General features: G+C 53.0%; 1 protein-coding gene across 1 annotated transcript in view; it reads right to left on the bottom strand.

The window, feature by feature from the left end:
* PCDH19 (protocadherin 19) overlaps positions 1 to 22,274 on the bottom strand; it is a 54,309-nt gene extending 32,035 nt beyond the window's left edge. Inside the window, exons 1-2 of the mRNA XM_010572435.1 lie at positions 20,134 to 22,274; positions 16,764 to 17,091 (exon numbers count right to left, since the gene is read on the bottom strand). Of these exons, the coding sequence (XP_010570737.1) occupies positions 16,764 to 17,091; positions 20,134 to 22,274 (2,469 nt within the window). The remainder of the gene's footprint in view (positions 1 to 16,763; positions 17,092 to 20,133) is intronic.
* Between the last annotated feature and the right edge of the window lie 16 nt (positions 22,275 to 22,290).

Consider the following 22,290-nt stretch of genomic DNA (forward strand, 5'->3'; position numbering starts at 1 on the left):
AGCCCCACGGTGCCTGACCCACTTGAGGAGCCCCGCTCCTCCTTCCCCGCGCTTGCCGCCGGCTCTGCTCAGGCACTGACGGCATCTGCAAAATCTGCAACCGCACGGGAGGGTCCTGAGCACCACGGCCATGGCCTGGGAAGCTGCAGCAGGAGATAGACCCGTCCTTCCCAGTTCCTCCCTCTCCAGCATCACCACCTCCCGGCATGGTGGGTATGAGAGATGCCAGAGCAGCGTCAGCCCAAGATTTTGGGTTAAAAGCCCGCGCAAACTCTACCCAAACAGCTAGCGGTGCTTCCACCATGGGGGAAAGTCAGCAAATGCTGATGGACACCCCAAGGAGCCCACCACCCTCTCCTCCGACGGCCAGGCTGTGCTGTGGCTCGGGGACCCCCGCGGGGTCAGGGACTTTGGGAAGGACCCGGCCACCGGTCCCCACCAGCAGCTCCAGCCGGGGCAGAGGGATGCACCTCTTCTGTGTCAACAGCCCCAGGCAAGACGGAAGGAAAACGCGAAGCAATGGGCTCTTATTAAGGAGCATTTAAGAGCCAGTCACCTGGAGGAGTTCAATAAAGGTTAAAAGGATCCGACCTCTGGCATCTCCCTGTGCAGCCATTCCCCCATGCCCCAGCTCACTGCTAAAGCCTACAATACAGGAGAGTGCAAACTGTAAACTAGCAACATAGTGTCTCTGAAAAAGTAAGTGCATTTAGCATCTGATATTGATGTTTTATAATTAGATGTAATACAGCAGATCATTTTCCTGCCCTTGATCAATGAAACCAGGGTTGGTTTTGGGGTTGGGCTTTATTGCAGACACTCTGATTGCTGCCTGAACCAAATGGAGCGGTGCCTTGCTCGGTTCAGCAGGAATGAGCAGAGACGAGGATGTGCAAACACAGCATCCGTTTAGATTTACTATCCCCGAAATATAAACAGAATATTTATTTCTGACCTTTTAAGCACTAATTCCAAATTTAATGAGGCACAATGAACATTCCTCAGAGCCAGACTCCATGGCTGCTTAACACCACCGACCCTCTAATTACTACTGCAGCTTAAATAAAGGGCATTTGGTTCTGATGGACATTATTAAACACCAAAGGAACTGAGTCCAGCCTCCATTTTCTCTTGATGAAATAAAAAGCATTGCAGAGAAATCACTGGGAGAGTTCATCCTTTAGCATCACCCCGTTCATCAGAATGAGCAGAAGTATCAAACCAGATTGTATTACGGCGCAGGCATGCCCACTAATCCGCACTGAACTCCTGTTCCCTCCCCAAATAAATACAGGCTTTGTCATTTTTTGTCTGAAAATGGATCGGAGGCAGGAGGAAAGGAACTGCTGTGATGTGATTTCGTAAAAGGGTATAGGATTAGAAACCCAGATTGAATCCCGAGTGGCAACACACAATGAAGCCATAATTACACTCCTGAAAGCCACAAATAGTGTCACCCGGTTGAATTTGTCAACATATTAGAAATCTACAGTATGGTTATGAAGAGCAAAAATGCAATAATACAAAACCTGCCTTACATTCAGATGGCAACTATAACCCGAAAGCTCTTTGGTGGCCGTGGCACAGGGGTCCCTCCAGCAGCACCGGCAGGGCAGGCACCAGCTTGACACCGCTCCCACAAGATCCATCGAAAAGCAAAATACTGACCCAAAAGGGGGGCATGCTTTCTCGAGGAGAGCATACAGATGCCTTCCCCGGACCGTGAGCAGCCAGGAGGCTGGCAATGCCCCAGCAGCTGCCCAGTATCCCCCCCCCCCGGGACTGGGACAGGAGGGATTTTGGGGCAGCGGGAGCAATGCCTCTCTCCTGTGTGCCACGGCACCGAGCTCGCCGGCCCCCCGGGACACAGCCTTCTGCACAGGGGTGCTGCCTCGAGACACCGAGGAAAATTCCCTGCGGGGATATAATAGCCAATAAACCTAATAAAAGGGGGGTTTTTCCCATCACCTATGCCTGGGACTTCCAGATGTGTAATGGATCCATGCACGCAGCTTCCAGCGTGGACTGCACCCCTCCTTAAGTAGTGCGAGAAACAATCTGGATCTAATCAGCAGTCCCAGGGTAATGGGGCATGACTTACAGATTTGTTAAAAAACCTTTCAGAACTGTCCTTTCCCTGCCTCCTGCCATTAGGAATGAAAACAAATATAACAGAGGAACCTTTTTTTAAATGTTCCCATCGCTAGGGCTAAATAAAACTCCTTGTCATTCACCTTCTGGAGCGTCAGGTCAGACCGATGAGTTTTGTAGGGAACAGGAGAAATCACAGATTTGTCACTGCAAAAAAAAAAAAAAAAAGAAAAAGAAAAAACAAAAAATCATTGCAGCTGAGTTAAAAATAGCAAAGGCGTGAGATGCCACCGCCAGCTCGGCACATCAGAGTGACGGGATGCCCGAGCGGCCGCCCCTCCAGCTGCGTCCCTGAGTGTGCACAAGCCCTGGGGCTGGCGGGGGGCATGGGGGGGCATGCCGAAACGGGGCCGGGCACCGAAACGGGCAGGCTGGCTCAGTTGCCCTCTGGCCACCCTGGGGGCACCTCGGTCCGCTTCTGCATCCCGGAGGAGATGGGGACGCTCCTAAGGCACCCCAGGGCGGTGGGTGAGGGGGCTCGTGGCGGCTGCCGGAGGATTTCCCCGCTTTGTGGCTTAGCGGGGAGAAATTTGGCCGGGGGGTACCAAGACCGGCACGGTGGCAGCGCCGGGAGCAGCCGGGGAGGGCAGGATGGGTGCACAGGGAATTCAGCCCTGCCCTGCGTCTCAGTGCAAGCCCCACTTCTTCTGATTTTTGGGCAAGCGGCAAGCATTTCCTCTATCACCTACACACCCCACGGATCTTTTCATCCTACGGCTTCGCCCGGCACATGGCCACGCACTAGCCACGTCCAGCTCCGGAGTGAAACCGCCGCACCAGCAGGTCCCACCTGGCTCCAGCTAAAATTCCCCAGCAGTGGCGGGTAATAAAACTGAGGCGAACGCTGCCCCGTGTGCTCATCATGTTATCATTTACATTGTTTATTTGTAATTGCATGGGAAGGCCATGCAATCAGGATAGGCTCGGCCAGCTCCCGCTCTAAGCCTCAAGGGGCTTTTGCTCACAACAAAATTATTTATCGAAACCAGTTTTCCCCTATTTTAATTTTTTTCCCTACTTGGGCAGGAAAAGACAGCTCTCCAGCCCACAAAATTACCCCGCAGCCATGAGACCGACCGCAAACGTGAGCAGGACTGGCCTTCCTCCCCGCTGCCATCACCGTCCTCAGCGGCCACGGCACCACGGGCAGAGCCCGGCGGGGACGAGCGGGATGCGAAGCCCAGCTCGGCTCAGCTTGGCTCCCCTCGAAACCCACCGCCCCCCAAAAGTGCCACACTGGCTCCAGCATCCTTGGGGACACGCCAGCACCCTCCGAAGAGCCCTTCTGAGCCGTGCTGCCAGCTCCGGGGTGTCGGGAAACTGAGGAATTTATCCCAACAGGAGCCTGTTTTCTCCCAGAATAAACTGTAGGGAAATAAATGGTAATAAAGCGCTCAGCGGGTTAAGGGCGCTCTGCTCCGGCGCTAACTGGATGCCCCTCTCCATCCCCACACTGCCCTCTCCCTCTGCCCGACAGCCACCCCACATTATGAACAGCCTGGTAAACACAGCCCGTTGGTTATTACAAAGATGCCAAAACCTTACTACTTCTTGTTCCTTCCAGTTAATGTACCATAGCCGAGGATGAATTGCTATTACAAGGAACTAAAAATAAAAATGTTTCAGAGGCCGTAATTGGCTTGTCTTGTTGGGCTTTTTAAGGAGCCAAAGTACCAGTTCCAGGCTATTAGCCCTAGGGTTGTAGGAGAATGGTGTAAAATATTTCTTCATTAAAACCCTACCTTCTCCATAGAGATGTTTTTCTTTAGGGGTTTTTTTCCCCCTTTCCTCCTTTTTTTTTTTTTATTCTTTTCTTTTGAAAAGACATGTGTTATCAAATAAGCTTTAGTTAAAAGAGGGCTTCGAAAGCCCAGAGGTGATATAAATAGACAGGGCTCAGTGCAGCTGGAGAACCAGCCAGAGCCTTCACTCATCTATTCAGGTCATTTTTCTACAAAACTTACGTAATGTTCCTCGGTCGCATCTGTAATCTTGGGCCATTTTTAATAATCAGCACCAAATCTTGCAGTCCTCGGGGAGACGGTGCTCTGTGCCAGCAAGCATCCAGCCCACCGGTGTGGGATGCCCAGGGGGCTCCCTGGGATGGGAACTATGTATTTTTTTCTCTTTTTGAGGCTCTTTGGTGCTACTTGGTTATTAAAAGCTTTAGTTACCACCATTACTCAGTACCGGCAACAACCACGACAAAACCCAAACCATTTATTCAGCAAAACCCTTCTTTCGACAGAAGCAGATGCTCCGCTGAGTGCGGACTCAGCTGCTTGGCACCAGCCATCCTGATGAGGATGGTGATGATGCACCAGCAAAACAACAATAATTTATGGTCACGACTTTAAAATTGGCTTTAAGTCCGGCCTCTTGCAGAGCCTGCTCCGACCGATGGGAGCACCTCGGGGTTGCCCTCACCACTCGCACGGAGCTGGGCACGGCAGAGACCCCTCCGCGACAACAGCTCAGAGCAGCACGGCATCAATATAAATAATAATAATACCAATAATGATGACGACTGATCTCTAGATAACACTGCACAGCAGGGGAAGCTCAGCAGAAAAATTACAACAGAGCCTTTTACTCCCTGCTTTTTGCGCAAGAAGGATGACACGTTTCTTTGTGAAACGACAACCCAACAGGTATTTACTACTTTGATTTTGTGATTTGAAGGTTGCTGCTAGAAGAAGACTCTTTCTGTTGGGTACAATTGCTATTTTTTTATAGTGTCTAGGCAATACCTTGTTAAAAAGGGCAAAACAACAGTTATTAATTACCCTAATTAACCCAATTCATAAGACACATTTGTGTGGCTGTCATGACAACTGCTTTGACTAACTTGCCAAGAATAGCTTAGCTGTCCATTCAAATAAATCCCTGATAATTACTAGTCTAGTTTACTGGGCTTCTGTGATAATAATAATTAGTGCTACCGTACAAAAGGTCGTGCTAAACAGTTTATGAATGATGCATTTCGCATGGTGATTACATGAGTCACGCAGCACCCAGCAAACGGACGCAGCCACGTTTCCAACGTGGCAAGATGCGATTAGATGGGAGCCTGTGGCTGCTCTGCCTGCGGACAGCACGGTGGGCTGAGAGGAAGAAGTCATTAGCATCGGAGAAGAAATAACCAAGGAGAAGTTGGGTGAAGCTGGGATGGCCACCGACCTGCCTCCTCAACGGCCAGGGTGTCCATCCTTCCGTCCATCCGTCCAGCCACCACAAGCCAGGAGATGGTACTCAACTTCTAATGAAGGCACTAGTAGACACTGAAAAGCTTCCAAGCCTGTTGGTATCTCACCTCGCCACCTCATTTCCCTCCCTGTCAATGACAGGTAATCACGGGTCACCTCGCTGGTTTTGGCGTACTTCTTCATTATTAGGTTTCAGGATCAACGACAAAAGGGGAGTCAGGTCGCCGAAGGCAAGGCGAGCCGGGCATGGGCAGCTCCAGCCCTCTCCGTCTCCCTCTCTGCAGGAAGAAATCCTCCAACCTGCGGTTTGGGTCTCCCTACAAGCAGCTGCAACTCCAGCATATCCCGCGGGTGCTGGCTGTCCTGCGGGCAGCAGACACCGCTCAGCCCAGCATCGCTCTTCCCCAGGCTGCTACGGGCACGAGAAGAAATGGCCACCTCCCCCGGCACCCTCCTGCGCTCCTGACGTGGCTATGCTTTCATTCACCTTCACAACGGGAAATCCAGGCCCGTCAAATGCCGTTTTTCCTTCGCTGAGGTTTGTAGGTGAAAACTGATCCGTGCGATTCCCTCTGGCTGCACCTATGCAGAGGCGATGGGGGGACGGGATCGCAATGGCCCGCCGCCAACGGTGCAAAATCCTGCAAAACGCCGGGGCAGGCAGGGCAGCGGGGCAGGGACAGAGGAAGCACGCTCACATTTAATACAGAGGACAGCTGTCAGCTCCGTGGAAATCTATGAAATCACCCCATTTAGAATAAATTCTGATTAAATACCACATATGGTCCTTATTGTCCATCCCTTGTTACCTATCACAAGAAGCATCTGCATGTAAACAGGGTCTTAATCTGCAAATATTTGTCTGCTACAGCACTCTCCTCCCTCACCCCCACCTGAACTTCCAATTATTCTTATTGATTGACTTTAAGAGAGCACCATGCACATGCCTCGAGCTGCCACGCGCCAAGCAAACAAGGGAGCAACGCTGGGCTCCGCTGTAATCATTACCGGGGCGAGCAATTGCCCTGTCACACATGGCAGGTTATGGCTTCAGACTGGAGGCAGCAAGGCCAGATGAACGCTTAAAACGTCGTTACAGTGTGAAAAGCGAGGATGTAGAAATGACACCTCCTTTCTCAACAAATCTGTTCCCAGAGCATCTCCCAGCTCTGCGGAGATTTCATCTCGTTAAGCCTGAAGAGTCAGCGTAGCCCTTGGAGGGGGGACACAGGCTCGCGTCCTCTTTGCGTGCCAAAATAAGCTCTGATGAGGACGTCTTCGATCTGGGGGAAGATGGATTTGAGGTCCCGAGAAGGATTTCAGTGCTGCAGCCTTGAGTCCAGGCTCGCCTGTGCATCACCCACAGCCCTGGCCGAAAGCACCTGCTAGAAGACGAGGTGCTTTTATCAGACCAACGAGGAGAAATTAGGAAAACCTGATGCTGAGCAGAACCTTCCCCGGTTTTCCCAAGTGAAGTTTGCAGCTCGGTTCAATATGTTAGTGCCTAATGAAGGTTTCCCCCATATTCTGCAGGGTATAATCATTCTCCTCCTAATGAGCATGTGTTAATGGCATATTAATGCTGACAACAACGAAGTGCAGAGAACAAGAGATGAACATATTCCAAATCCATCTTTTTTTTCCAAACAAAGGAATCCATCGTGCAGCTGAGCAAGCCCCAGCCTGGCGGGAGCCCGTGGCTCCCACAGCGATGCTCCCGGCTCTGGTCCATGGGCTCGCCATGGGATGCGAAGCCTGTACGGGACCACGGCTTTGGGCTCTCCCTAACCCGATCCCTGCAATTAATTGACGTAGAGGGAAGGACCTCAGCCCAAGCGCGGCATTTCCCCTGGCCTGGGTTCAGCTGGGATAGAGTTAATTTTCACAGAAACCTCGGAGGGGGCACAGCCAGGACAGCTGACCTGAACTAGCCAAGGAGCTATTCCGTACCGTTTGCCATCATGCTCAGTTTATAAATGGGGAGCGGGCTGGGGGGAGGCTCTCAGTTTTCGGTGGGGGAAGTGGCAGAGCATCAGGTTCCAGGTGGTGAGCAGCTGTACTGCGCATCGCTCGTTTTGTATATTCTTTTATTAGTACTGTTGTTGTTGTTGTAACTTCTCTTTTTGCGTTGTCCCCATAAATTGTCCTTATTCAACCCACGAGGTTTCACTTTTTTATTTTCTCCTTTCTGATTCTGCTCCCCGTCCCACCGGAGGGAGCGAGCGGCTGCGTGGTATTTCGTCACCGGCTGGGCTGAAACCACGACATCCCCCCGAAGAGGGGCACAGCCACGGCGGGGGCCGAACAAGAAAGCAGAGGAATTGCTTGCAAACGTCTGGGAAAGCGTTTCACCGGGCAGACAGGTTTGGATGATGTTTCTAAGCCGAGAGCCGTGTGGATTTGATTACTAAATGTCACTGAAGCTGGGTCCCTGCCAGAGCATCCAGATGTGAATCTGAATATGAAAAGTCCAGGAGGGAGCAGGTGACGGGAGTCGCAGGCGCGGGCACCGAGCCCCCGTCCCGGTGCCAGCGTCCCAGCCCACCTGGGTCTGCGTGACCAAGTTTACATAAACTCGCAGGCATGGAAAAGAACACACATAAAATGGGTGTTTTCCTGGTTTTTCATCTTCATTTGTGAAGACAGCTCCCCAAACCCCAACAGCTCCCCAGAAGTAGCATCAATCTGCCCCACAGGTGTGTTGCCTACTGCCAGGCACTGCAGGGAGGTGCGGAATCCTAATTCCCTAAAGGTCCGACTCCCGTGTGCTCCCACCAGCACATACATTTAGATTTCCAGATCGATAATCAATGCTAGAATCAATAACAGGGAATTTAGCTACATTATAAAAACAGTAAAATCAGCCAATACTGAGAAATGACTATTGAGTCCTGTGTTTTCTGTACTCACTTAGTCTAATAATGGTGAATGATATTTTCCAAGTACATTATTCAGCAATAAAACTGCCGAATTATTTGATCTCTTTCTAACCTTTATGATTCTAAGCGCTCTTTTTGACCCAGATTGAATGAGGCAACATCTGCAGAGCCTTTCACAAAATTGTACTCGGCGTGCACTATTGTAGGTCCGCTGCCAAAGATAAATGTTATTATTTTAAAGCCATCATCCTCCTAATAGATGAGCAAACGCACCGCATTAGCATAGCCTGCAGAGCTCGAGCACGGGTGAGAAAATGCCAGAGGGTTTTCGCTTAATGGAATTTTACATACCTGACTTAGGATGGGTTAATGCAATCCACCAACACAGGAATTTTAAAACGTGCCCTGTGGCACACACCTGCCATTACAAAAGATGGTATAATCCGACAAGCTCCACATCCCCGTGAGAACCGGGAAGGATTCACATCCAGATCTCCAGCGGCCAACGGGGCGTCGAGACGAGGACCTTCTCTCCAGGGCTCCGCCGCACGCGGACCTACGCGATTTGTCACGGACCTACACCACGAACTGGGCGTCAGGAGGAGGAGCGGCCGGGGTTACCTGCCGTGCCTTCGCCTAACGAGAACTCACCGTAATTCTGCGTTAAAGAGGGAGTCGCTTCGAGGCTAAGTTGTAACCACTTGTCCGGCTGACATAAGCCATTACTTGGCTCCAAATTCAGACTAGAATCTAGAAGGAGACACCGATGCGGCAGTCTCTTCTCCGGCAAACCCCTCCGACGGGTGCCACGGGCAAGCTCTGCCCCGACAGGAACGGTCGAGAGCCGCCAACGGCCTCGGTGCCCCTTTGCTGAGCCCTGGGCGATGCTCTCCCGGGGACGGGGACCGCGGGGGACCCCGGGGGACAGCCCACACCGCAGCCCTGCGAGGGCAGCGCTGCCTGCAGAGCACCCCATCCATCGCCAATTCAGAGCACGCTCTAATTTAAATTATAATTACACTTATAAGTACACAGATTACAACTATTTATGCTACAAATAAGACCATCCTGTATTTTAATTAACAGAAAATGATTGGAACTCAACTGTAGCCTCTGCTGGGAACAACATCTAATCATTTATTGAAGCGAGGCCGTGCCCAGCCCCGTAGGCAGCCGGGCAGGGAAGGGGGAGCGGGCAGGGCTGGGGGTCCCCCCATCCGAGCCCTCGCACGAGAGCGGGAGCCGTCATCAATTCCTGCTGGGAATTGAGGAAAGACCGGAGCAGGGCACCCTCCGGAGGCTGAGGACCCGGGAGGGCACCTGGCTGAGGAGCTTCTCCGGCTCCAAGCCCTCAGGAGGGACTTCAGGAGGCGGCAGCTGGAAAATACGGCTCTTCCACCGGAGCCGAGCAGATGCGCGTAAGGTTACTCAAAGGCTACACGCGCTTGGCCTTACCGACGCCTTTGCAGGCAGCGCGTGCGTTATGCAAAGTAAACGACGGGGAGAAACCACAGAGTTCAAATCGCTCAATACAACAGGAGTTCATTTGGGAGCTACTGTAAGAAAGGCCGTAAGTAGCAGGCAAGACCACGCTTTTGATGTAATTTAAAAAAAAACTTACTACAAATCTTTCCTAATTTAAGGGAAAACTCTTAAGTGCCATGTAAATATAGTTGCAGGGGCTTTTTTTTATAGACTCAACAAGTAGGAGTTACGCATCAGAAATTCAAATTTACTGAAAGGAAAACAAAACAAGCCTCTCTACTTTCAGTAAAAGTGAACCATAAAACCCAAACCAGTAGCATAAAAACAAATGAGATATATGTATGGTTATATGACATACTATATACTTATTTACATAATTAGGTACAATATGTAAGAATTCTACACACACTTTTTATATGCTTGTAAATATATCGTCTATATCACACAGCGTATAGTATGTAACAGATAATATATAAGATATAATCTATAGTATGTAATATATAACGATATAATCATCTCCATGCTGAGCACTCTAGGCCTTACCATCAGAGGAGAGGGTTTTTACTGTTAAATACATCTTGGCTACTAACACCACACCGCACACCAGCCCTAAGTCCTCCACGGACCCTTGCCGCAAACCCCCTTGGTCCCACCCAGCCGGGACCCCACTGTGGGCTGGAAAACCCTTGGGAAACCCAAACTGGTGCCGGAATGAGGTCGCAGCCCCGTATCATCACCCATCCCAAACAGACATGGTTTAGCGGTGGACTTGGCAGTGTTAGCTTTACAGTTGGACTCAACGATATTAAATGGTTTTTCCAACCGAAAAGCCAAAGCGTGTTGAACTAAAGGCTTGCGTAAGGCACAGCGCAGCGAGCGGGGCCATCGCTGGGAGACGTGGTTAAACGTGAATGGGACCTGGTATAGTTATCTCTGCTGCAAGGTATTCAAATGAATTCTTCCAAACAGAGAGCTCGGAGCAATTACATTAGGAGATGTATAATTTGGTTAGGCTGACCTCGGAATGGAATAAAAAGCTGCTGATTTCCATAATGTCGGCCTCCAGTGCTCAGAGAGGTCAGGGAACGTGCAGCGATACACGAAACACTCTGGGAGTAGTTAAGCCGAGGGATTTGCTGGGACTTGTGAATTCGGGGCGCATTTGGAGTGAGCAGGGAGAGCATCCAGGGAGGTCTGGGGTTCCCATCCCGGAGGCTCCGATGCCCCGGGAGCCCGCTGGCCGCCCTGGCACGGACCAGTGAGCTTTCCCCAGGGAGGGGATCACCAGTCGCAACCCGAAGCTGGAAGCATCGCTCCTCTCCGGCGGGCTCTCGGAGCATAAAGGCTGCCGTAGCTCCCAGACAGGGATGCAGAGGCACCGAAACGCAGAGGCACTAATGAGAGCCATGACCTGTGCTTACCCATCGCGGTGCGCATCGCAGGCACAAAAAAGTGCTGAGTTACAGTGACCTCCCAAGGAGAAAACAAGACTGGCAACGCTCGCTGCGAAGTCAGCCTTCCAACTAGTCGAACATCATCGCTGATAATGCTTTAATTATTATCTCTGCCGAAAATAAGCCTTATTTCAACAGCCTGGCATGTCTCAGCGCCACAAACTTTCTCCGGGTTGGAAATTATCTCCTTTCTTCTTTTTTTTTCCCCTGCTCTATACACAGTATTACTCAGAAGCAAGCCAAATCCCTTCCAATTATGTAGCACGACGTTTCCCCAGCGTTACACTAAAGCAAGGCCCTTCACTTCTAAATGGCATGGTTTATAACAAATTGTCTGTTATACCAGACAGAAACTGATTTCCTCAAACCCAGCATATTAAAGTGAGTACATTCATTCTGGTTGTAACACACAAAATGTGATTATAACAGACACTTTGGGGGCTTTTTAAGGCTAACGGAGAAGAGGAAGATAAGCTGGAGGGGAAGAAAGAATTGACAAGTAGAGAAATGACAGAGAAAGAGGAACAGCCACGCTGATTTCATTTCTTACAAAACAAAAATCTTTGTGTGTTGTAGAAATGTGCTTTAGTTAACACCGCCAGATAGCCAGAGCAAAAACTGCTGGTGCCGCCTGAAACGAAAATTGCTCTATTGTGCTTAGAAAACCATTTCCTACAGCGAGGAGAACGCCTTCCAGGTAGTAAAAAGCATATCTGAAACCAACGGGGCCTTATCCTGCAACTGTTGCTCGCTCAAATAATCCCCGCTGCCACGAGGAGCCCAAACGAAATCAGTGTGAGTGAGGATTACGCGGGAGTGTATCAAGGTTGAGGGATTAGACCAGGATTATCACTAAAACCAGTAATTCCCCATCTTACTGATGGTGGTCACCAGCTCAGGAGGCGGCGGAGCACCACGGCCACGACCCCCCCAGCGCCGGGACCGGACCGGGGTCTGGGAGCTGTCGGGCATGAGGGTCCCCGGAGGACTCGAGTCCCGCTGGATCATCGGCTGCTCCACCTTGACCTTCTCCAGAGGGACCGACCAAAGCAGCACCAGAGCAAGGCCATTCCCGGCCGCGACGGAGCCATCCCGGCCCCGCCAGAGTCAGCCCTGAACCTCCGGGCTAATTCCACCTTTGGACAACCAGCCTCTCCAGCAAGGCTGGCTCGCTCCCATTTCACACCTCCTCGTCTCTCCCGTGCTGAGTCCCGCCAGGGACCGGCCACCACCTCGGCCCCGGGAGAGACCGAGGGGCAGATCAAGCTGCCGTGTCCCGGGGGATGCTCCCCATCCCGGGGCAGCAGACGACGCTTCGGCACCGTTTCCCGAAGCGGAGCAGGTTTTGGATGTAAAACTGCCTCTGAAACAGAGACGCGGCCATTAGGCGCGCGTTGTTCTCTTTTAAAAGCATGAAGTCAAAATCCAGGCATCTAAGTGTTACCCAAGGGTGGCTGCTCTACATGCAAGTCTTGTCCCGGGGATCCTAAAAGGCTCGGCATTCAGACCGGTTTCCACACCACCCCAATGCAATGTGCATTTTTATCAAGGAAGCTGCCTAATGGCTCCTATTAATTTTGATTTTTAATCTCCTGGTACAACTTCCAGTAATATACATGCAAAACCTGACAACAAGCCCTTTTGGTTTCAAAGCTGACTTCTCCTCCGGCTCAGCAGGAAGGAAAAAAAAAAACCCCTCGGCAGCGGCAAAGCTTCTGACCGGCAATGCCCTTGCAGCTCCAACATGTCCCACTCTCCCTCCTGCAAAACAAGGCAAAACACTAACAGGGGCCAAGCCTCCCGCTGTCAGCCACGATCACCAGAGCAGCTCGCAAATGCTTTTTGCCATCACTGCCTACAGCCGCAAGGATGCTAAAAGGCCACGGATAGGGGTCTCCGAGTGGTACCCCAGCACCCAAGGGACCACTGAAACCCAGCGGGGCCAGAACCCCCCCGGAACATCCCCTGCCACCTCCCAATTCTGTCTTTGCAGCCGTGCCCTGGCACAAGCAGAGCCAGCAGGCGAGCCCAGCCCCCAGCCAGAGGGAAAAGCTTTTCACGGGTCATCTCAAACTTTTTTTGCATCCTCAGAGCGGGGTTGCAGCCCCCGCAGACGCCACTGTTTAATCCTTTCTGGAGCAGCGGGGAAAGGTGGGGAGCACCGACGAACCCAATTACCGCCGGCACGGCACCGCCAGCCCCGAGACCTGCCGCTGCGCGTACCGCTGTCGCGGTGTGGGAGGAAACATTTCCTGAAGCTCCACAACCAGCCCATCCTTGGGGACTTTTATTTCAAGGTTCCTGACTGTTAAAGCAAGTGAGCCTCACATTAAAGATCAGCTACATCGCAAACCCACCGCTGCCAGGACAGCGCCTGTACACAGAGGCAATCGCTTACTCCCAGCCACAACCATCACACGCTAAGCGACACCACCAACGACACGTTTACCTCCGTATTTTATCTTTTATCAACCAATGCTTTGCCTTCCCATCAGGAAAAGTCACTCCTAGGTGGAGCAGCAGCGATATCTCCCTGACGCTGACACCTCGTAAAGGCTCCCGGGGGAAATGCCGGCGGCGCCGTCACCGGAGGCGATTCAAACCAGCCCCGACAAAGTCCCGCTGGATGCACTGCAGGGAACGGTTTGGCTCTGGAGACTCTGGGCAGGAATTGTATTTATTAAATCACCGTCACCTGGAGGTGTACCAATAGCACACTCCGTATGCGTATCATCACACCCCATCACCTGCTAAGGCAGCGAGGGGCTACGGTGGGTACAAGGCTGCGACGCTCCTCCGTGGAAGCATCTTCTATGGAGTTTCCATGTCACCCTGTGTGCCAGGACAGGGCCGTCACTTAGTCACCACCAAACCTCCTCACCCTCAGGGGTCACCCGGATTTTTAGGAGCCGGTAGAACCCCCACCGCCAGCAAGATAACTTCCCTTGCAACAGCTGGAAGCATAACACTGGGACTCTCTGCCAAAAACCATAAAAGTTCCCACCCTAACCCAAACTTCCAAGCAGGTTCCAGTTCTGATTTCTCCTCCCCGTGCCCTGGCGCTGCCCTTTTGTCCACAAGCATCCCCAGGGAGTGAGCAGATCCCCGCCAGGACATGCTGCTCCCCCGAGAGCACCCACTCGAGAGCTGCTGGTCCCTTAGCAGGACTGGAGAGCCATCAAGCTGCCCTCCTGCACGCTCACAGGGCTGCTGGAGGGCACGTTTTAAGCTGACACTCCATGGCACTCGTTACAAGAGACAAATTTCTTCCTCCAGGCGACGTACCAGCTCTTCGCAGTGCATCCCACCTGCGCGAGTAGTGGGGGAATGGGGCGAGCTGGAACCACAGGGAGAAGCGTCCCGGCTCCCTCGCACGAGGGTGCACGAGGCACTGGGGGTCTTTGGCGAGCTCGTGCCGCCAGACCCCAGGCTAACCGCTGCGTCGAGGAGGAACGTGGGCAGCGCTGCCTCCTGCCCGCAGCTGCCTGTTAACTTTATCAGCTGAGCTATGATATTCCCGATGGTCCTTCCCTCCTCCCCGGCACCGCAGACCTCCTGCTGCCGGCGCATACTTCTGGCTAATGCCAACGTGTGATGGATTTTATGACTGAATTTCATCTGTGGCAGTGAATCACAGGCTGAGAGCGCTCCACTGCTTGATGCCCGCAGCAAGGCACCAGCCAGAGATGCACTCGAGACCCCTCTCCAAAGGACACCGCTCCAGGAAGGCAGGAATTCCTCAGGGACCGCTGCCGCCGCTTCCCAACAGCGATGGGCACCCACAACCTTGGGATGCACCCCTCAGGCAGGGGGGCACCCGCAGCCCCAGCTGGCCCTCGGCAAAGAGCACAGGCAAATCTGAGCATCGATGGGGATCCCCCAATACCTGATAGATGGTGTTTCCCACCCCCGGGCTGCCCGGAGCACGGCGCAAGGAGCAGGCGGCTTTGGTAGCAGCTCTTCTGCCTTGTTTGACCAGAGATGGGCTTATCCCAAACCGCTCTGACCCAGGCTCGGATGCAAAGTCCCTGCCTCTCCCCGTCACGGCACTTGGGAGAAGCAGAGCCCGCTCAGCTCTATGGGTGGATACATGCAAGTAGAATATACGAGTGCTTATATCCAGGTCATTTCCATTCGGTTATTGCTAAGAAACTCTATTACAGCTTTTATACCAACACCAGAAGTTAAAGCGAGCTTTAATTCTCTGGACCAGCACTGGGCTGGCTGCTCCCCCCGTACCCTCCCACACGCAGGCGGGCTCCCAGCCCCGCAGCCACTGGCGGCTGGGCTGGGGTGTGCTGGGCTGTACTGGGCTGTGCTGGTGCACCCGTGCAGGAGTTGCCTCCTCGCAGCATCTCAGCGGGTAACCTTGAAAAGGCAACGCCGTACGGCGAGGAGCCTGCATGCATGAGGGTGGGAGAGGCTCGAAATGCAGGCTGGGCAGAAGAAGGTTAAGCACCCACGATGTGTCACGGAGATCCCGACAACCCCCTCCCCACCGCCTGGTCATTAAAAGCTGTGCCGCTGCTTTGAGCGACTGGCATTTGGGCTGGGAGCACCCCAAAACTGGGCCACCACCGGTACGTGACCTCTCGGGAGCCGTTTCTGTAGCCTTAGCGGAGGTCAAACACCAGGGTTCAATGAGCATTTTGCCCGTACAAACGCTGCAGGATCAGGCCCGCCAGCACCAGCCCTCTCCAGCAGCCCTGCAGACTCTCGCAAAGGACCGGGCTCTGCTCTCCACAGTGCGAGTATAAATCTGAAGCAGCTCCGCTGCCTTCAGCAGCATCATTTTGCATTTACACCAGCACACGGAACGCAAAACAGAGCAAGCTATAAATATTTCAGCTGCTTTTTCAGCTTTGTTATTCTGTTCAAAGCAGGAAACATGACAAACCTTTGATTGTTTTGCTTAATACCAAACAATAATTCAAAGAGAGACAAACAAGCAACATTAAATGATGCCTGTGATGTACAGAAAAGCCAACGAATTAGAAGAACCTGATGAGGATGGCGTGGATGGGAGCAGCCCCTTCCCCTGCCTTCGGCGGGCACCACGCATCCCCCCCATGCCGGCCGGCGCGCTCCCGTCCCGGGGCACCGCGCGCTGCCTGCATCCCTGGCACGACCCTCTGCCTCCAGGACGACAGCCACCGCCACCGCTTTCGATAACTTTTTCAAAAAGCCATGAAGCCAACGAGCGTCTCCTCCCTTGAGCATCACCACACTCAAAATCCACTTGCAAAGCAGCCGCCTCCGGCCTCCCGGCAGCACGGGGGCAGCCTGGCTTGGCCCCGGCATCCCCACCTGGGCACTTCTGAGGGTCTCTGCGGCAAACGGGAGTGAAAAACCCACCCAGGACCGCGTGTCGTGGCCGCCCCAGAACTCGCAAGGCGGGTGCCCGCTGCTCCCCGCTGCCCGTCCTCCGTGGCTCCCTCGCCCCGGGGCGTCCAACACCGGGAAACCGCCGCCGCCGGTTTGCTCGCCGTGTCGTTTCGGCAACGCTCACGCCGCCAGACCCGCGCGCCGCGGTCCACCACGTGCAAACCCGATGCCCCCGGGGGCACGGGCTGCCTGCCCGCACTCACCTCCGGCAGCGGCATCCCGTTGATGATGAGGTCGGGCTGCTGGGGGCTCTGCCCCGTGAAGGTGTGATGGTAAATGTGGTTGGAGCCGGCGTTGCGGTTGTTCTGGCTCTCCACGTTGAGGAAGGTGCTTTCGGAGCGGCGGCAGCCCAGCGGCAGGGTCTGCTGGTGGTAGTCGAAGTAGTTGAGGGATGAAGTGAGAGAGGAGCAGCTCACAACGTTCATTTTATCCGTCTCCTCCACGTCCCGCGGTACCAGGCGGATATCATTCTTGCTGATTTTCTTCTTCTTGCTTGATTTCTTCTGATGCCCGTAGGAGTATTCTGCGATTCTGGGGGACAGAATGAACATGAACAGCTGAGAGCATCCCGAACCCTGCCCCGCTAAATACACATGCAGAAGCCCGGAGGGCTTGGCCCCCATCTCCATGTAGGCTTCTTAGTCATGCACATTACGTCATGTTTTGGGTCTGGTGGCACGACACGGTCGTTAGCTTATTTTCATATGTATAATGCTTTCAGGTCAAATATGAAAAATAATGGGAAGGAAGAATGCCTCTGCCTTTTTCTAGTGTTTGTAATTGCTGATATTTAGTTACTAGGAGTAAACTCCAGCCTGCAGAAGAGAAAAATGGAGATGTTAAAATCCATGAACTGAAAAGGGTACCTGCATTCATTTCCATGCATAATAAGGATTTTAAAAGTGATTTAATTTGGTCCCCATAATGAAAATTCAAAATGAATAGCGGATTTTTTTCCCAGTTCGTTTTCCGTAGCAGTAAATAAAGCAGACCCAGAAGCAGTCCTAGCTGGCAAGCTCTATTCTCTCACACTCCAAAGGCTGTTTGTTTATTAATGCTTTATCCAAATTGCTGGTGTTTTGACTATCTCCTGATAATACCTGATAACTCGAAATCTTTTCTCCAACCACATCCTATTCCTCCCTCACCCCCTGACACGCACACCCACTTCTGCTGGGAAATGCTTTTGCCTTCTAGAAATCGGAGAACAACAACTGTGTTTTGCAAAGAGAAATGATCCTTTTTGACCTTTTTTTTTTTTTACTGCAAGCTTGTTTTTCTCTGCCTTTCCTTCCCTCTTTGCTTCCCACCTGCCAAAAGAATCAACTGATGAAGTGCCTCGTTTGCCTTCTGCAAAACACCAGAGGAAAAAAAGTTACCTTAAAACACCCCCCAAGCAAATCATGACAAATATGACTGCCCCTTGCATTAACTGGGTATGCTCGGCTCAGAGGGGCTGCGGCTCCTCTTTTCACAGGGAGCAACACAGCCCCAGCCAATGCCCCATAGACGAATTCGTACATGCACGGCACTGGGCAGTGCGGTATTTCCCAGGGAAGCACATAATATGCTACCCACAGTCAGAAATACACATTTGAAAGTCAGGACTTTGCTCCTCTTCTTGTTATCATAACAGCATTAAAAAAAAAGAAAAGAAAAAAATCCAATAGCTGCAACGGAAATAATGGGATGAATAAATAATACAGTTTATCTAGAAAGTCAAATATTGGACAAATATTCTTGTTCCAGAAAGCTAATTGCCTGAGCATGAAAATGCCACCAATTCGAACAGCTCTCATATAACCTTATGTGCCTCATAAATTAACACATTTTATGAAGACTGTCCAGCAGCTGTTGCGAAGAACCTCTAAAATAAGGCACTGCAAAGCCTAAAGGCACGCACCCAGCGCGGGGAGAGGGTGCCCCACGGTCACGGCTGCTGCTGAGCCTACCTGGTGCTTCTCTACCTCTGCAGCTGACTTCTCCTGCTCCGATGCACACTGATAACAGCCCGTGCATCCCCCTGAGCGTGCAAATAAATCAGGGGAAGGCAGGGATTTCTGTTGTGCCAACAATCTATATGTTGCTGACTCGTCTAACAATGCTTGATGAAGCTTTAATTGTTTTGTTTACCTAAATGTTTAAGTTTGGCAATGTGAGAGCCCAATTATTTCCTGCAGGCATTCATTTTGCTGTCCTTTCTCTATTGACCAATTATTTAATTAAACTGCACTTCATTAATCCCTAAGCCATCACAGTAAACCCAGGGCTTACACATATGTGTGAAGCTGTTAGGGGCACCGCCACGACGTGATTTTTATCCATTCAGGTCCTATTCTCGTTTAATGGGCCGAGCTGGCAAGAAATCTAGTATGTGAGCTTTCACTTGAAGCTAGGCATCCCATAATACAGCACAGACCGACCTTTATTTGCAGATGATTTTTCCCCCATCGAGCAAAAAGGCTTATAAACGTACTTTACGCTGTGAAAACGGGGTATAAAACCCGAACTCTCCGGCATTATTTCCGCGTAAATAAAACTTTAAAGACCGCACATCCCCCTGCGCTGCAGAATTGCCGGGGGCGAGCGTGCGTTTCCAAGGTAGAGCAAAATTAATTTCCATCCCTCCCCTCTGAAACGACTCGGTGCCGAAGGAATGGAGAAGTCATGGCTATTTCACTAGTAACAGGATTAAACCATTTATGAGGCATTGCAGCTGCTCTTTTATGGCATCTGATTGATATTCATGTGTGGTTAGCATTTGTCTCCTAACTTGTGTAACACAGAGAATAGTAAAAGAGAGACAATAATCGCCGGGCTGTTACATATTCAGGGGACTGGATTTCCCCTATCAGCCTTTCAGCGGCTCTGGGCGCGGGGCTGACCTCCCCTCCGGCATTTCGGACCCGGGAGTACGCATCCAGCCAGGGCAAAATAACGCAGCGCTGCAAAAATCCTCCCTCGCCCCATCGCTCCCAGCCCAACCGGCCGTGCCGGGAGCTGGAGCGGCGCATCGGGGGGAACCGGGGGATTTTCGCCACTATTTTATCCCGTTGGCCCTATCGTCAGCCGTGGCGAGGAGCCGCATCGGGGACACAATAGCTCTTTTGAACGGCGAGCGAGGGCTTACGGATGCCACCGCGGCCGCTCGCCCCGTCTTCTGCGGGGATGCTGCGGTGGGCTGGGGGGGGTTTCCCCCCTTGGCAAGCATCGGGGAGCAGCGGTGGGGACTGGGGACCCACGGGAACCAGCCACGCCGCTATAAAACTGTTCTCCCCCCCTTCCTGCGACGGAGCGCGTAAAATCAGGGATGCTGCAACAGATTGTCAAGCCGCGCAATTAAGTCAATTCGTTAGTCGGCACAGATTTCTGTGCTTCTCCCGGAGAAGAATTTTTTCAAGCTTCGCAGGAAATGTCCTTAGAGGGACGCGAACCTCACTTTTGTCCCTAAAGCAAATATAACACCACCACCACCACCCCCCCCCCAAGTATACAGCAGCAGAGAGAAAAGTAACTGTGATGGCAAAAATCAAAGCAGACCCGGCAGGTGTACAGAAACAAAGATGTCTTTACCTGCAGTTGTAGGTCCTGATTTCCTTGTTATCCCTTTTGCACTTGACTGCCACGAAGATCATAGTGACAAAAAGAATGGCTGCGATAGACCCCAGGGCAATAATGAAAATCAGGGAGAGGTTAACAGATCCTATGGACTCCTGGGCATCCAGGGCCGGAGACAGGTATATCAAAATCAAGGCGGAAGCCGAGAGAGATGTTTTTCCATGGTCGTGAGCCACCACGATCAGCTCGTAGGCTGTCTTTGCGTTCTCCCCAAAGGCTCTGGTGGTCCTTATCTCTCCATTGACCTGGTCTATCTCAAAAAATCCTCTGTCTCCTTCCACCATTTCGTAGGAAAGTCTGCCATTTTCACCCTCGTCGTAGTCGTCTGCCTTGACCACCGTCACCAAGTAGCCGACCCCCGCGTTCCTGGGGATGTACACCTCCGCGGTCCCGTTGACCAGCGGCGGGGCCGTGATCACGGGCGTGTTGTCATTGACGTCCAGGACGATCACCCTGACGGTGGCATTGCTCTGCAGAGAGGGATTACCCCCGTCTTTTGCCAAGACCTTGAATTCAAAGGCCTTCGTCTGCTCGTGATTGAAGGACCTCAAAGCATAGATATCTCCAGAGTTGGGGTTGATGGACACGTAGGTGAAGACAGGCATGTCCCTGACTTGGGAGGGCACGATCTGGTAGGAGACGCTGCCGTTGAGGCCCAGGTCAGGGTCCCTGGCCGAGACTGAGAGGAGGTAGGCCCCCGGGGTGTTGTTCTCCTGCACGATGACCTGGTAATAGGGCTTGGAGAAGTGGGGATGGTTGTCGTTCTCGTCGGTGATCTTGACGGTGAAGGACTTGGTGGCCTGCAGGGAGGGGACGCCATTGTCCTTGGCCTGGATGGTGAGGTTGTACTGGTCCCTCTGCTCCCGGTCCAGCCGCCCGTCCACCAGGATGGTGGAGAAGCTCTCGTACTCCTGGAGCCGAAAAGGCACGTTGCCCAGGAGCTTGCACTGCACCCGCCCATTGGCCCCGGAGTCGCGGTCCGAGACCCGTACCAGGGCGATGACGTACCCCGGCGGGGCGTTCTCGCTCACCTCCACCAGCTCGCTGTTGACAGAGAGCAGGTTGATGAGGGGCGGGTTATCGTTGGCATCCTGGACACTGATGGTCACTTTGCAATGGGCAGGGATGGAGTTAGGCCCCAAGTCCTTGGCCTGCACATCCAGCTCGTAGACGTGACCCTCCTCGTAGTCGATGGCACCGCTCACCGTGATGAGGCCGCTCTGGGGGTCGATTTGGAAGAGCTCCCGCGCCCGCTCGGAGACATAGCTGTGGAAAGAGTAGAGGACCTGGCCGTTGGTGCCCTCGTCCGGGTCGGAGGCGTTGAGGCGGATGACCGGCGTACCCGGCGGGGCGTTTTCAGGCACGCTGACGGTGTAGGCCGGCTCCTCGAAGAGCGGGTTGTTGTCGTTGGAGTCGATGACGCGGATGCTGAGCTCCACCGTGCCGAAGTTGGGCGGGTCACCGCCGTCCAGCGCCGTGATCACGTAGCTGTAGTGGGACTGAGTCTCCCGGTCCAGGCTCTTCTCCACCACCAGCTCGGCGAAGCGGGACCCATCGCCCCGCGTCTTGGTCTCCAGCCCAAAGAGGTCGTTGGGGGTGATCTCATAGCTCTGCACGCCAAAGCTGCCCGAGTCCGGGTCGTAGGCGCTCTCCAGCGGCACCCGGGTGCCGGGGCTGGCCGTCTCCGAGATCTCCAGCTCGATCTGGTCGGTGGGGAAGCTGGGCGCGTTGTCGTTGAGGTCCTTGATCTCCAGCTTGATCACGCAGATCTCCATGGAGCTGGACATCACCTCCAGCGAGATGACGCACTTGGGGCTCTGCCGGCACAGCAGGTCCCGGTCGATCTTCTGCTTGGTCACCAGCAGCCCCGAGCCGGGGCTGATGTCCACCAGGTGGGGGGCCGAGTTGGAGACCACCCGGAAGGCGGCGGGCTGCCGGGGGTCCAGCACGAAACCGGCGTCCCGGGCGTCCTTGGCGACGTTGGCGATCACCGTGCCGGCCCGCTGCTCCTCCTCCACCGAGTACTTGAGGTTGACGAGGGCCCCGGCGCCGGCCCACAGCAAGGCGGCCCCCAGCAGCGCCGGGAGAGCCCCCATCGCCGCCGCCCCCTCC

This window comes from Haliaeetus leucocephalus, unplaced genomic scaffold (genome assembly GCF_000737465.1).
Source record: "Haliaeetus leucocephalus isolate CR32 unplaced genomic scaffold, Haliaeetus_leucocephalus-4.0 Scaffold340, whole genome shotgun sequence".
NCBI classification, from domain to species: Eukaryota; Metazoa; Chordata; class Aves; order Accipitriformes; family Accipitridae; genus Haliaeetus; species Haliaeetus leucocephalus.